Raw genomic sequence first — 13,424 nt, forward strand, 5'->3', positions numbered from 1 at the left:
GGCCTACTTTACAGACACGACGTGTTGTGTTCCCAGAAGTCCTTGCGTTGTTCTTCACTGTTGACCTAGTGAATTCGGTGAGGCACTTGCACGGCTGCAATGTAATTCATGGATCAATCAGGCCTGAAAACTTTCTAGTCGGTGATGTGTAAGTTTCCACATTGAAGCGGTGAAATCTGATGGACGATATTTTTTAACTGTGAATGCAATTCAGACGTTGAGTGTATAATTGTTGTTTCAGGCCCAACGTGGCATCATCCTCTTGGAAGGAAGAACAGTTTAAAAGCCTGCTGCCTGTGTTGCAGCTGATAAACATGGGCAAGTGCATTGATATGAACCTATTCCCAAGGAATGTATGCTTCACATCCACAACTTCTGAAGATCAATGCCAGTGCATTGAAATTCAAAATGGAAGACCTTGGACATATCAGGTAGGATATGTCATTTCGTACACGAACGTATCACCATTAATATTTTTTGTCGCCCATTTATTATTTGCTATGGTTCCATTGAGTCTGTTTCTGTAATGTCTGGGTAAAGGTATTATCATGTTTAGTTTCCAAATATAATTCATCCAAGGGAGAATTTAAGTAATACCAATGTTATCAAGGCCAGTAGAGTATATTTAACAACATAGAATGATACGCATTGGTCTTAAGAGACAAGTAGAAAACTTAAGCTGTAAGAGGAGGTGGTGAAATATGAAATTTCTACAAATAATGTTCAAACCTCTTATGACTAAATTATCAAGCAATAAGATGGTAGTTTTCGAAAAGATATTAAGATTCCAATGCATAACTTTTTACGCTTTGGCTGCATTTGGATTCTCAAAAATTGTTCCTTAAATTTAAAATTGATGCTCAAATACACATTTGATGTGGAAACCCAGAGAACATGCTGACAGTTGTGGAGACTTCTCTACGATAGACACTATTAAACAGTTACAAGTTTATTCATTCTATTAGTGCTGTGTGCTGTTATTTTTTTTTTAGTTTGTGGCTATATGGAATAATGAAACTTTCAATGTTAAATAAAATATTTTTTCAGACTTTTCACACTTCACGAACTGCCCATAGTTTATAATGATGAACTCATGGGCTTAATGGGAGAAGCAGGTGACTGATTTTATGCAGCGTACTTTGCTGTTTTTCTCCTCTACAATTTGAGTTATATCAAAACCTTAACAATGTTAAATACATATAATTCTTTGAAGCAAGGATCAATACATTTTCAGATTCTGTAACATGTCGCAAAATTGTATGTCACCTGGATATTGGTGTGATGTTAATTTGCTCCTTTATTTGTACATGAGTATCTGCGGTAAATGTATTGATGGATGTGTCTGAAGGAATGGAATTAATGTTCAGTGGCAACTTTCATAGAATTTCCATGGCCCGATTGCGGTGTACATGCAGAAACATTTCGTTTCTTCACGCATGTGTGCATATGGCAGGGCATGAAACCTTCTCCTGCTTTTGGATATAATGCTTAAGATTATATTCATTTTCAGATTGATTTATATGGAATAGCATTCACCATGCACTGCATGATATTTGGTGAATACATGGACATATCCTGCCAGAATGGAATTTGGAACATCAATCGGAAACTACCTAGGTTAGCAGAACTGATTTTACAGTGTGTGCCCAGTGATTTTAATTTTTTTCATTTATAATTGCTTTGAAATAACTAAAAATTGTTGATTCTTTTCAGTCACTTCAATTCTGGCATTTGGAATAACTTGTTCCATTCCTTGTTGAATGTGCCCTCATGTGACTTCATACCAGATCTGCAGTCAATTCAGGCAAAACTTCAGGAATTTATGTTTACATTTGAGGTAACACTTATATATGTAGAAATTAATAGATTAATGATCAATCCATGTTTAATTTGCTCTTGACAACTCATTACGAATGAGGGATGCTTCATGCTACATTTTCCAATTTAATAACTTTTTTGTCTGAATTATTATACTTTTTAAATACTATATTATTATTAAGTACATATATTATGTAACATTAAATGTAACAAATTGATTAGGGCTAATCTTGTGGAACCATGCTTTTGAAATGCCTGATCACTCCTTAGTATGTTTCCATGCTTAATCTTTGACACTGATCATGTTTTTCTCTGTTTTCAGTGGGTAGTGTTATTCTTTTTAACAAATTCCCTAAATTTTTATATTTCCTATCTCCATCCCTCACTTGATTTTGTTCTGCCTTCCCTGTCCCCGACATTGTCCTAACTTTCAAACTCCATGTTCTAACTGGTTCAGTCTTTGGCAGTCTTATTTTCTGCTGCTGCTGTCAATTTCGCTTTGCAAAGTAATTCCTAATTCATTGTGATACAGTTCATAAGCAATGGTCATTTCTAGTTATTGATGTGGATTAATGATTATCATGATAGTATACAGTGTTTTCTAATATATCGTGTGCAAATGGCCAAAAAGTTTCAAGCTATTGAGTTCGATTAGCCTTGATTTGATTGGTAGGGAAACAAATTTGTATTGATTTTAAGTTCTTAGATTGATTTACTGTAGCTGTCAATGGAAAAATAGGGAGAGAATTGAGTTTGGTATGGGGAAGAAAAGGATTGGGGTGTGGTTTCTGGTTGAAACTGGTTTACATTGCACATTAAGCCAGTAATTGCCATCAATGATTCAGAAATGCTATGTGCCTCCAGTAAAAGAAACTTATGCTTGAAGCCACGATATGTGAATACTCCAGTCCATATGAATCAATGGCTAATTCGAATATCATCTGTATAGAATTCCTGAACTTCCCCTTCTATTTCCCAGTAATGACTGGGAAATTGAAGGAGAGAGATTAGCTTGGTAAAAGATGTTGAAATTATTATTATTTTTGGAAGGCATTTCAATCTCATTACTCACCATCATATCATGGCAATATCAGGTTTCAACAAGTAATTGTCATTTTCATGATACCCTAGATTGTATGGAAAAATTCCAAGCAGTGTGTGTCTTCGTTTTGAGAATGCTATATATTGCATGATACATCCTGAATTTCTTAACATTTAGGCTGATGAATTTGTACTTAAATTTACATGTCATTTGTGTGGCCATCTTGTTGGATGATTTTATTAATATCTGACACACACGCACATGCTTAGTATAGCTATGGCCATTATATCCCGCAATGAATCTTTTTTTTGGGGATTTTCAAGGATGGAATCTCTTTCTTTCAGGTGGATGAGTTTGTTTCTGCCATTGCCAACATGCGGACAATGCTGGAAGAAAAGCACAGAAGGGAAAGCAGTAAAATAAGAGCTTTCAAATACGTTTAACATGAATAGTTCCCATTTTTGAGTTGTAATTTTATTTTTAGCGAAATCCAATTTTTCACAGTTTGATAAAACAGTTGAAACCCTGAACATTTGTAAGTTATTGTGGACTGAAGACTTACATTCCTTTGCTGTTCAGCTGAATGCAAGGAACATTGCTGCTGGAGAATGTGGCTGTTTTGGGGGCGGTCATGGAGAAAGAATCTCTTTAAGTGGATTTCAGCTTGTCTTTAAATCATTAAGTGACCAATTTTTTATATTAAATTTTGATAGAATTTTTTTTACTCTGACAAAGGGCATTGTACAAAAGTGGCCATGACAAGTTTCAAGGGAGTTTCCTTCAGTGACTCCATATAGATTTTTTAGGTTTTAAAGTTAGTGATAGTTTTCTTGGATTTTTATTAACGTTTTCATTAAGGAAATATGAATCTCAGTACTGAGTATACCTCGTTTTTATACTGCCTTTTTTTATATTTTAAGTATCACATTGGCTGAAAAATGTTATTGTGATTATTGTTTTTTCAAGCTTATGAAGTATGAATCCAAATGTACATATATGTGAATAAATAATTTTTACGATTGCAATAATTTTAATCTAATTAATCACCGCAATGACTCCCCCATATTTGTAATTTTATGTCACTGTTAAGTTGTCTCCCATTGTCAAAACAAAAACTGAACAACATATACATTATTACCAAACTCCTATACAACCATGTAGTGAGGACCAACCGCATTAAATATTGTGATAATAAATTGTAAAAAACTGTCTAGAAGTCTTTCCAATCACAATTGAAATATCTTTCATCCTGTCCAATTTCACTGGAGATGAGCTGAGCAGATAAAAGTTGAAATGCTTTAAAGGTAGCCATGGTATTGATTGTATATGATACATGAATCGTCACTGTTATTTCCATTCTTCATCACTTCAGTTATAAACAATAAAAAAGCATGACTGAATGATTCCACCTATAATCAATCTTTGATAGTATTTTCCTATGCATTTACCAAAACTATTGTTTAATTAATCTCCAAATCTATGTTTTTAGTCCTTCACCAAAATGTTCCTCTATAAATCTAGTGGTTGAGCAGTTAATCTTATTGATTCAGTTTATTACCTCTCATAAAAAAAGTGTGAGTAGTTGCAGATGTTGAGTTATGCTAAGTATTCCCCATTAGTTAAGAAGAATGCTTCCATTTGCTCTTAAGCTGGTAGTACATAAAATGCATACCTATCTAACGTATTTGGTAGGATGTCACTGCGACATATGAAAATCGCATTAGAAACTGTTACTGTTTGCCTACCTGGCATGGATTAATAATATAATTTTTTGTTTTTTTAGCAAAAATCGGCTTTGTTTGAAAATAGAATACATTAGAGGATGTCGTGTGGATGGAAGAGAGAACATATTTTTGTAGACGCCAATAAGGCTAGTAAAAATTTTGAAGGGCTGAAAGAGAAAATTATTTAGGGCAAAGAGCTTGTTAAGCAGAAAACCACACATTAAGAATGTGACCCTCAAAAACCTAGCTTCATAGGTATGGTAGTGATACAACGATACGAGATGCAGAAGTTTTGATGAAAGATGCAGACATTTTGTCTCGAAACTAATATTATTGAAGCTATTGACTACATTATGTGTAGCTCCGTTGTTGGTAAGTTCATTGTCACTACAGTCGGTTACAAGTTAACATTTCGTTTTAAAACGATGAATCATCTGAAATGACAATTTGAGTCGAACGAGTAGTGTTGGAAATAACTCTTAATACTGGCCCTATAACTAGCATTTAAATGACTTCAACACTATTTGTGCAATCCGGAAGGAAAATTTGCCAATTCTTACAATAGAACACAAGAGTATGACATAGAGAATGTTTGTAAATGTATCCACTTAATCCATTGAAAAATGTTCCTAGGATTCTGCAAGTTGGTCCCAGAAATTTTCTTGGGTTATTCATTATATTTCACAAACGTAAAAGCAGGTACCAATCATGTTTCCTATTTCTTAAGTGGCGATCGGATTTTCTGAAATCATTGGTAGGCACGTAAATGCTTGGAGCGGGCATGCGTGGAATGTATATCTCTTGTTGATGAAATAGTCAGCGAAGTTCTTCCGTGAAATCGGTTCGAATACCGCCCTCCGGGCAATCGTACTAATGGTAGCATCGTGTTACGACATTTTATTTCGTAATCACCGACCGCGAATATTGATCTTTGTCGCCGAACATGCTACATTGAGATCGATGAGCACCTTCGACAGGAAAAGAGTTGTCGAGCGTGATACATAAGACAGCATGTGATGCCCAACAACTGAAATAAACTGTAAGTACGCCTTTGCTATAATTCTAAGTTTAGTTGGCACTTTTCGGTTTAAAATCGCTGTAATGCAATATGGCGCGAGTACGAATTCGGGCGACTTGTTGAATATGTCCTATGTGAAGAATAAAATTATTGGTCTAAAGTATCCAGTGGATATGTCAGGAGTGACCTAGTTTAAAATGAATTATTGCTATGATTGAAATGGCATTGATCAAAGATCTCCCCCAGTTTAGTATACAAATACGTTAAAGATTAAATTTGCCTTACCTTACCAGAGAAGTTATTGGAAAAGTATATTTGGATTTAGGGTAAATTGTGATGAATAGGCAGTGTGGGAAGCGGGTGAAATTATTTTATTAGGATCAATGACAACCTTTTATTGCATGTCGTCAATTGTCAGGAGGTTTCTATCCTCTGGGCAAATAAAATGGAATTATAGCTATAACGTCACCATTACTATTCATTATCGATATTGTATTAGAATAACATATTTCTGAAAATGTCATGCTTCACAGGCCTCCCTTGTAAGATTTAATACATTATTCAACCATGCTAACTTTGCTATCTTTTCGAATTATTCAATGATAGGAAGTTATAAGGTTCAAACTCTTATACCACAGATTCTTTGGTCATCCCTTTTTTTGAATTATGCCATTTATTCGGTCTTGTGAAAAATGGTACAATATTCCATTCATCTGATTTACTCTTATTAATGCAATCATTAAGCTATTATGAAGCTTTTCTGCCATCAAATTATTATATTCAAATGATTGAATGCTTCACACAAGGGAAACATTTCTCTGGTAGTATATAACACAGTTTTCTGACTTAGGTCCATGGGCATGGCCCATGACTAAGAAAATCTACTGGCTGGCCCTATGTTTGGAGATGGCATGACCATGCATGCACTCTTTCAGTTAGCCTTCCCCTCCCACTCATTTGTGTGACCTTATTCCTTACCACATCTAAAAGAAAAAAGGTCATCATAGATGTATAGGCATTTTATTGATATAAAGCTGTCTTGCTCGTGAATTAGTGGAAATCACCCTCTTACCTATTAATCTCCTGATTCCCTACATTCTTTCCCCTCTGGATTACTGTCTTCACATATTTATTATCTGGATATGTAAATGAACTCCATATCATTATCTTACATGGACTAGACCTACCTGCTTGTTCAATAGACTACTAAGTATTGCCCAGCTTCTCTTGGATGGGCTATAAACTGTAAATAATGTTGTGATTCGCTTTCATTTAAATATATAATCCAATTTTTCCATAGATCTGACCGCATTTGAAAATGATTTTTCCTGAAAACATGGAATTGATAAATCATCAAGGAATGAATGAGAGAAACATTGTTCAGGATGGAGAACATAATGCTGCCAATGTGTATAATAACTCTGCCGATGTATACAACCAAAAGATGAAAATGCTTCAAAAACAAACTGCATTTTCAACCCTGCAAATACCGCAGGCACCGGAACAAAATGGAGTGCTGTTGTATGTTATTTAAACTACTCAAATCTATGAATGAAAATTGTTACATGTATGCAAACATCAACTATGTACTACACTCCTTTTTTACTTCTTGATGCTTTTTTGAAGTATAATGTTTGCACCAACTTGTGATTTATTGTGTCTATTAAGTATTTTCCAATGTGGCATTATTACGCAGCATTATCAGGTATTTCTCCCTTATTTATTTCACTGATTCTTTTTTTAGGTCACCAAAGGAGTTGGGCTCTCAAGTCCCATGTGACTTGCATGCTCACCACCATTTAATCCAAACTCGTATGACTCATTTGGTCGGAGCATTTTCAGCACGAGCACAATTGTTTCTCTCGAAATTGCAAAGGCCACCAACACCCACACAGTCTTCTACATCAATCAGCTCGTCAAATGCAGTCAGCTCTCAGAACCTAAGTGAGTTTCATTATTGGCTTCCAAACCCTGAACAGAGTTCTACTGATTGAATGCGATCGCTCGACTTACGTGTTCCTCTTTTCATAAACTCAATTTAGGACATTGATTAGTTCATTTGTTTTATTTTTAAGTGATTTGAAATGAATGGAAACCAATAATTTATATTAATGCAAACATTTCATAAGCAATGACACTTAATATTATTCAATAGAAAGAGTTAGGTAGGTTCTAATCTTGGCTTAACAGAGGAAAGTGCTGGAGGGAGGAATGTGAAGAACAGGTTTTAAAAATTTTGACACTACAATTGATTCAAACTACTATATTGGATTCACTTTAAATGATGAGGGAATGGATAAACAGCTCTTCAAATTCATGGAGCCATTCAAATGATGGTCTCTGTACATGAACAACATCATACCCCTGTCTAATTGAGCATAACTCAAGGTGAATGTGTAGGAAGCACAGCTTCTGCCACCTAGAAGAATAGAATATTCAGAAGTTATGGAAAGATAGTGCTATGGGAGAATGAAGAAAATAAAATTAATAGACAGAGTAGCAAATGGAAAAGTATTGCCAAGTGTGGTTGAGAAGAGAAACATTGAGAAAATGAGAGTATCTATTGGCCTGGAGAATTATGAAAATCCCTGAAAGGTCAATGAATTCTTTTGAACTGGAAAAGTTAAGGAAAATTCAGGAAATTTTTACCATTTACATAAAAACTGATGATACATAGAGAGGAGTGCACATGTTTGATTTCACTATCGACAAGTGTATGCCAAATTCAGTGCCTTGATCAACAAATCATCTAGTAGTTTCAAAAGGTTAACTATTAAAGGACATGTGACAACTCATCTAGATGGCCCTCACCCCTGGTAGTATCGGCAAAAATGTAATCCTGGCATCAGAATAAATTAATGAAGTTCTTCTTCTGAAGAAGTGAAAAATCAGTTCCTATGCCTTAGTCCAGACCAACTGATTCAATCTTGGAAAGCAAAACATGATAATGTATGACGGTGGATGGAATTGCAAATATTCTTTTTATTTAATGCATAATTTAAGGTCAAAGCTGGTATACTATTGACTGGACATTCATAAAAAAATTATCAATATTCGTTTTTGTGGGAAACTTGAAAAAAAAAAGATCTAGAAATTTTCTGTGTATGTCTGGAGAAGTGTCAATTTTTGTCAAACTGAGTGACTATGCTGAAGAATTTTGAAAGAAGAAGAAGGAAACTTCAAACCCATACTGAGGTGTAACAGTTTAGTAAAGACAGAAATGAAAGAGTTATGATGACATTTAAGAGGATTGTCAAGAATGGGATTGCTTGGAGCTATGCCGCGAAGAAATCTTATGGTTTATAATGAATATTGGTGAGACTAAATACTACTGGATAGTAGCATGTTTGAATATATTTCAGAATGCACTGGAAAATTAAGCAATTGCTTCCACACAATTTCCATTTATATGCATCTTCAAATTGATAGAATTTGCAATCTGAATTCTGGAATCATTTGGAGTATTTTTACAGCAAAATAGAACTAGTAAATAATTTTATGTTAGAGCAATGCAAGTGAATGGCATTGTTTTTTTATCATGTCCAAATAACTCAGTCAAGGCTATGAGCTTTTTGAGAAGGCAGAAGGCTATGTTAAATGTTGAAATTGGAGGGCTAAAACTATAGCAGGTAGAATAGTTCACCTATGTTGGAAGTGATTTGCACCAAGATGATCAAAAGTGGGAGGGACGTTGAGAATTGCATTAGACAAAGAAACTTTCACTCAGAGGGAGTTGATGATGGGGATGCTTAGAAAAGAATAGTGAAAAATTTGATATGGGGCATGGCTTTCTACAGTTTGGGAACAAGGTCACTGAAGCAAGATGGCATTGATTGGAGGCTTTTGGAATATAGGCATGGAAGATTGATTGAAAAGGTGAAATGGACTAAAAGGAAAAACAATGAGGAAGGGCTACGCATGGGAGGAGAGAAGATTGTTGGGAGATGCCCAAAGGCTGCAAGAAAGATGGGTGCAAAGTATTTTGAAATCTGGAGTAAATGGAGGTTGACTGTATGCAGAATTGAAGTAGAGTTTATTGAATCGTGTCAGATAGTGCCTGGGTTGTTGAAGCTAAGAAATTCAAGGGTCTTATGTTGTGTCCATCCAAAATCAATCTTAAATGATAGACCATCAAATTCTAATACTAATAATAGAATTATAGTTGACACTAATTAATTTCTGTTTCTCTAGGGGCAAAGAGGACTGGGTCTGCTCATCCAGTTGGTGAAACCACATGCATTGACTGCATGACATGTACGAAAACTCTGGATCCTCAAAGTAAGTCTGACAAAGGCACACAAAACAGAAATTTATCGAAATACCTGGTGTCCCACCCTGTTGCATAAGCATGAAAAACTTCTTTTTTCTGACCAGTGTGTCAATTAATCACTCAATCTCTAGATCGAATCCAATTACTAATCATTTGGATTCATCCAAAATTCATTTGCAGTAATTATTCTTCATGAAGTGATTGATTCTTGAAACAAACCAATTTTGTTGCCAATGGTAGGTTGTCAGTTTATTTTTACAAACACAGATAATGTAATACACCCAGGCATGCATAAAACTTTTAAACTTATGTGTATAATGGGAAATACACATATTGAGTGAAATTTATGGAGAAGGCTGTGATTTTTTGAGATGCTGAGGAACATTTCCCCAAATATGTATCATTGCTGTAATGTTTACCAAGGTCATTTCAACTATTCAAAAGAGAAACATGTTGTTAGGTTTTCCTGGCTATGCACATATATCAGTTCTGGCTACCTTTCAGGCTGTGTTCAAAATTTTTAAAAACAAGAGGGGATTTGCACAGCTGCAGCATTGTAACTACCATTTTTTAAAACTTTAGTTCTGTCTCATTTAATGTAGAAAATATTTTCAATAACAAAGAATTAACTTTTCTATTAGATTATTTTAATTTACATACAACCAATATTGCCATTTATTGCTATACTATGGTAAAAAAAAGAAAGAGGAAACTCTAGGAAACTTGTAAATGGAGAATCGTACAGACCCTGCGTAGTAATTTCCTTTGGGTGTGCTCATGTAGACATGTTGGTGGTACTTAATGGACATAATATAGTCTGCTTAATGCCTCTTACCATGACATGCATATGAGTTAATTTTATTGTGTATATGCATATCGGTTTTGTCCTGTCTCTTAAAATTTCAGCGGGATACTAATGCAAATTTTGCTTTATTTTTTTTATCAATGATTATCAGGGGTATATAGCATTTTCCGGGTAAATATGACCATTCAGAGAATGATCACCCTCAACATGCTTAAGTTTATGCATTAAAAAGATGTTCCTCTAATATGCTCCAGTCAATGTAATTCAATTAGGGAATTAAATACTGGGGTTGCCAGCAGAGCAGTGCTCTGTGCATGAGCAGTACTCTGTTTGAAAGGCAGTGTTCCTTCAACTTAATGCCAACCACTACCAATGACTGGGCTTGTACTTTGTTGGTGGCAGGATGAATTTTGGAATTGGAATTCATCTGGCCGATTGCCATTGGAGTCAAATTCCAGATATGTTGGAATCAGTGAAATCCTTTGTATTAAGACTTCCTCCCTATTTACATAGCCTATCAGAACATGTATGCTCACAGATGTGAACAATTTCTTGATTTTAAGCCTGGTCGTACCACTCAGTCTTTTTAATTTCTTAATGCAATTGCAGTGCTAAGTCGTTTGGATCTTGGGTCCTCAGCATCATAAGTTCGCACCAGTTTTAAGGGAATTATTGTATGGAGGAGGCATCTTAGGGATTTAGACCTTGACCCTTGGCTGTAACCCCTGCCAAAAACTCTCTATTGTCAAAATTAGATTACCATGAAATAATATACCTGATTTGGTGGTTTTAAATAGAAAGCTTTAGATTTGCATATGGGGCAAACAAGCAAACTTCCAATTTTGTATATTGTATGACATTTTTTTTCTCAAAAATCCAGGTAGAGCCTACCTCTGTTGGCTAGTTTTGGTATCACTGTGTTTTGCGTATAACTGCTGGGCCATCCCACTTCGCTCATCATTCCCAAAGCACACGTTGACCTTTTGGGATCCCAATCTGCGGTGGAGTGCCATGAATTACCCTTCTCCTGTTGATCCACTGGAGCCTCCTCCTCCTGTGACCACAACTGGCATTTTCACGGAACCTAGGACAAAAGCGCAGGATTCCACCAGCAAAATGTCAACCACAGCCAATTCTGATCTTGGTCATCAAGTGAATCATGAAGGAACCCTGGTGGAAGTTTCCAATGCTCAGTCAGCTTCTCATTCAACACAAAAGGGATCACCTTTTGTATTGACCGATTCTAAGAACTTGACAAAGAAGGTTGCTGACAAAGGAGGACTGCCAACAACAAAGACTATGACTCATTCTGATGCTCCGTCCACTGTCCCAACAGCCATATCTCCTCCCGATGCACCTCTGAATGACTCCTCCAAAGATGAACTCAACGTGAATATGATGACCCCAACCTGGCTCACACTGGATGTATTTGCTGATATGGTTTACCTACTTGATGTCATCTTTGTCCAACCGCGGGTCTCTTTCCTCACGGAACATGGCATCTGGGCTCAGGAAATGACCACTACCGTCCAGTCTTACACAAAGGGGAGACGATCCAAGGTATATGACATTCTTGATGCTAAAACTTAAGGCAATATCATATAAAGGATGATTTCTTTTATCATGTGGAGTAAGTGCAAATTTCCTTCCAAGTAGCTTGTTTTCTTTTATCAAAATAATTAACAAGTAATTTGGGAAATACCTTGCCTTCTATACTCAATGAAAACCTTACTTCTGAATTTGTATAGAACTCTCTCTGGGTCAAAAATTGATCATGCAATAAGAATTTGAACCTGTATCTCCGCAATTTCTATTTGAGTACTTCAACCAATTAAACCACTAATGCATCCTCTTATACTGTGAATGTCTAGGGGCTTTAAAGGGACAAGATGTGATGAACTACCATATATTTAATCAGAAATGAAGAATGGACATTCTAGTCTCAGTCAAGGAAAATCATTTGTGCACAGAAATTTCTATATTTTGATGCACATCAGTGGATTAGTCCATTTAATTAACGTTCATGACATATCCCACATTTCTTTGAATTAATTGGAAACAGTTTAAAATACTGACTCCAGCAATTCCAATTTTTAAAAAAATTCATCTGTATTGCTCTACCATGGACAATTTGTATGTGGACTTTTAATTTTTGTGAAATGCAATCATTAAATATTTAATAATGCATTATCATTGAAATGATTTCATGGACTATATTGCACAATGCTGTTTATGAATGGATGATGCATTTTTTTCATGACTACCTATTCCTTATTTCAGCTGGACATCATCGCACTGTTGCCACTGGACATAATATTCTACTTTGTTGATGGTGGAAAGGATCATGCTTACTTAAGACTTCCACGCTTTTTAAAGGTAAGTTCCTCTTCATGTGCTTTACCATGAAAGGAAAAATAGGAATTCTCCGTGACAGAGAGCAGGGGACCACAAGCAATCACTCATGCACGCAGCAATGCTACAAAGTACAGTGCACATACTTTGGTCATGCTGTCATCATTGCATTTCATTGGCATCATCATAAGTAGTCTACTGGCAAGGCTGTAAATATTGCCTTAAAGACATAATACATAATTGTTTACTTTTTAAATTGAATTGTCATAATTAATGAATAAATTACATTTTTGTAGTAAAAATGAAATTTCATAATCTGATTGCTTTTTGATATAAGTACGGAAGAAAGACAAGAAGTATTTAAGAAGAACTCCAATTAAAATACAATTAGAAAT

The 13,424-nt window shown here is 35.4% G+C and overlaps 2 protein-coding genes across 3 annotated transcripts in view; both read left to right on the forward strand.

Annotated features, from left to right (window-relative positions):
• The first annotated feature begins 298 nt into the window (after nt 1–298).
• On the forward strand, nt 299–3,592 carry LOC139694379 (mitotic checkpoint serine/threonine-protein kinase BUB1-like). Its single transcript, XM_071592889.1, has 4 exons — nt 299–431; nt 1,511–1,617; nt 1,714–1,837; nt 3,205–3,592. The coding sequence occupies exons 1-4, from the start codon at nt 315–317 to the stop codon at nt 3,301–3,303; spliced, it is 447 nt and encodes a 148-aa protein (XP_071448990.1). The 5' UTR covers nt 299–314; the 3' UTR covers nt 3,304–3,592.
• A 1,807-nt stretch (nt 3,593–5,399) lies between these two features.
• Nucleotides 5,400–13,424, forward strand: part of CngB (Cyclic nucleotide-gated ion channel subunit B) — a 33,240-nt gene continuing 25,215 nt past the window's right edge. The window contains exons 1-6 of one of the 2 annotated variants that reach the window (XM_071592061.1): nt 5,400–5,623; nt 6,903–7,123; nt 7,347–7,546; nt 9,794–9,880; nt 11,558–12,237; nt 12,958–13,053. In XM_071592061.1, coding sequence (XP_071448162.1) covers nt 6,921–7,123; nt 7,347–7,546; nt 9,794–9,880; nt 11,558–12,237; nt 12,958–13,053 — 1,266 coding nt within the window. In that variant the 5' untranslated portion in view covers nt 5,400–5,623; nt 6,903–6,920. The remainder of the gene's footprint in view (nt 5,624–6,902; nt 7,124–7,346; nt 7,547–9,793; nt 9,881–11,557; nt 12,238–12,957; nt 13,054–13,424) is intronic. The other variant, XM_071592062.1, reaches the window with a different exon arrangement.

Source organism: Hetaerina americana, unplaced genomic scaffold, assembly GCF_022747635.1.
Source record: "Hetaerina americana unplaced genomic scaffold, ioHetAmer1.1.p SCAF_5, whole genome shotgun sequence".
Lineage (NCBI taxonomy): Eukaryota > Metazoa > Arthropoda > Insecta > Odonata > Calopterygidae > Hetaerina > Hetaerina americana.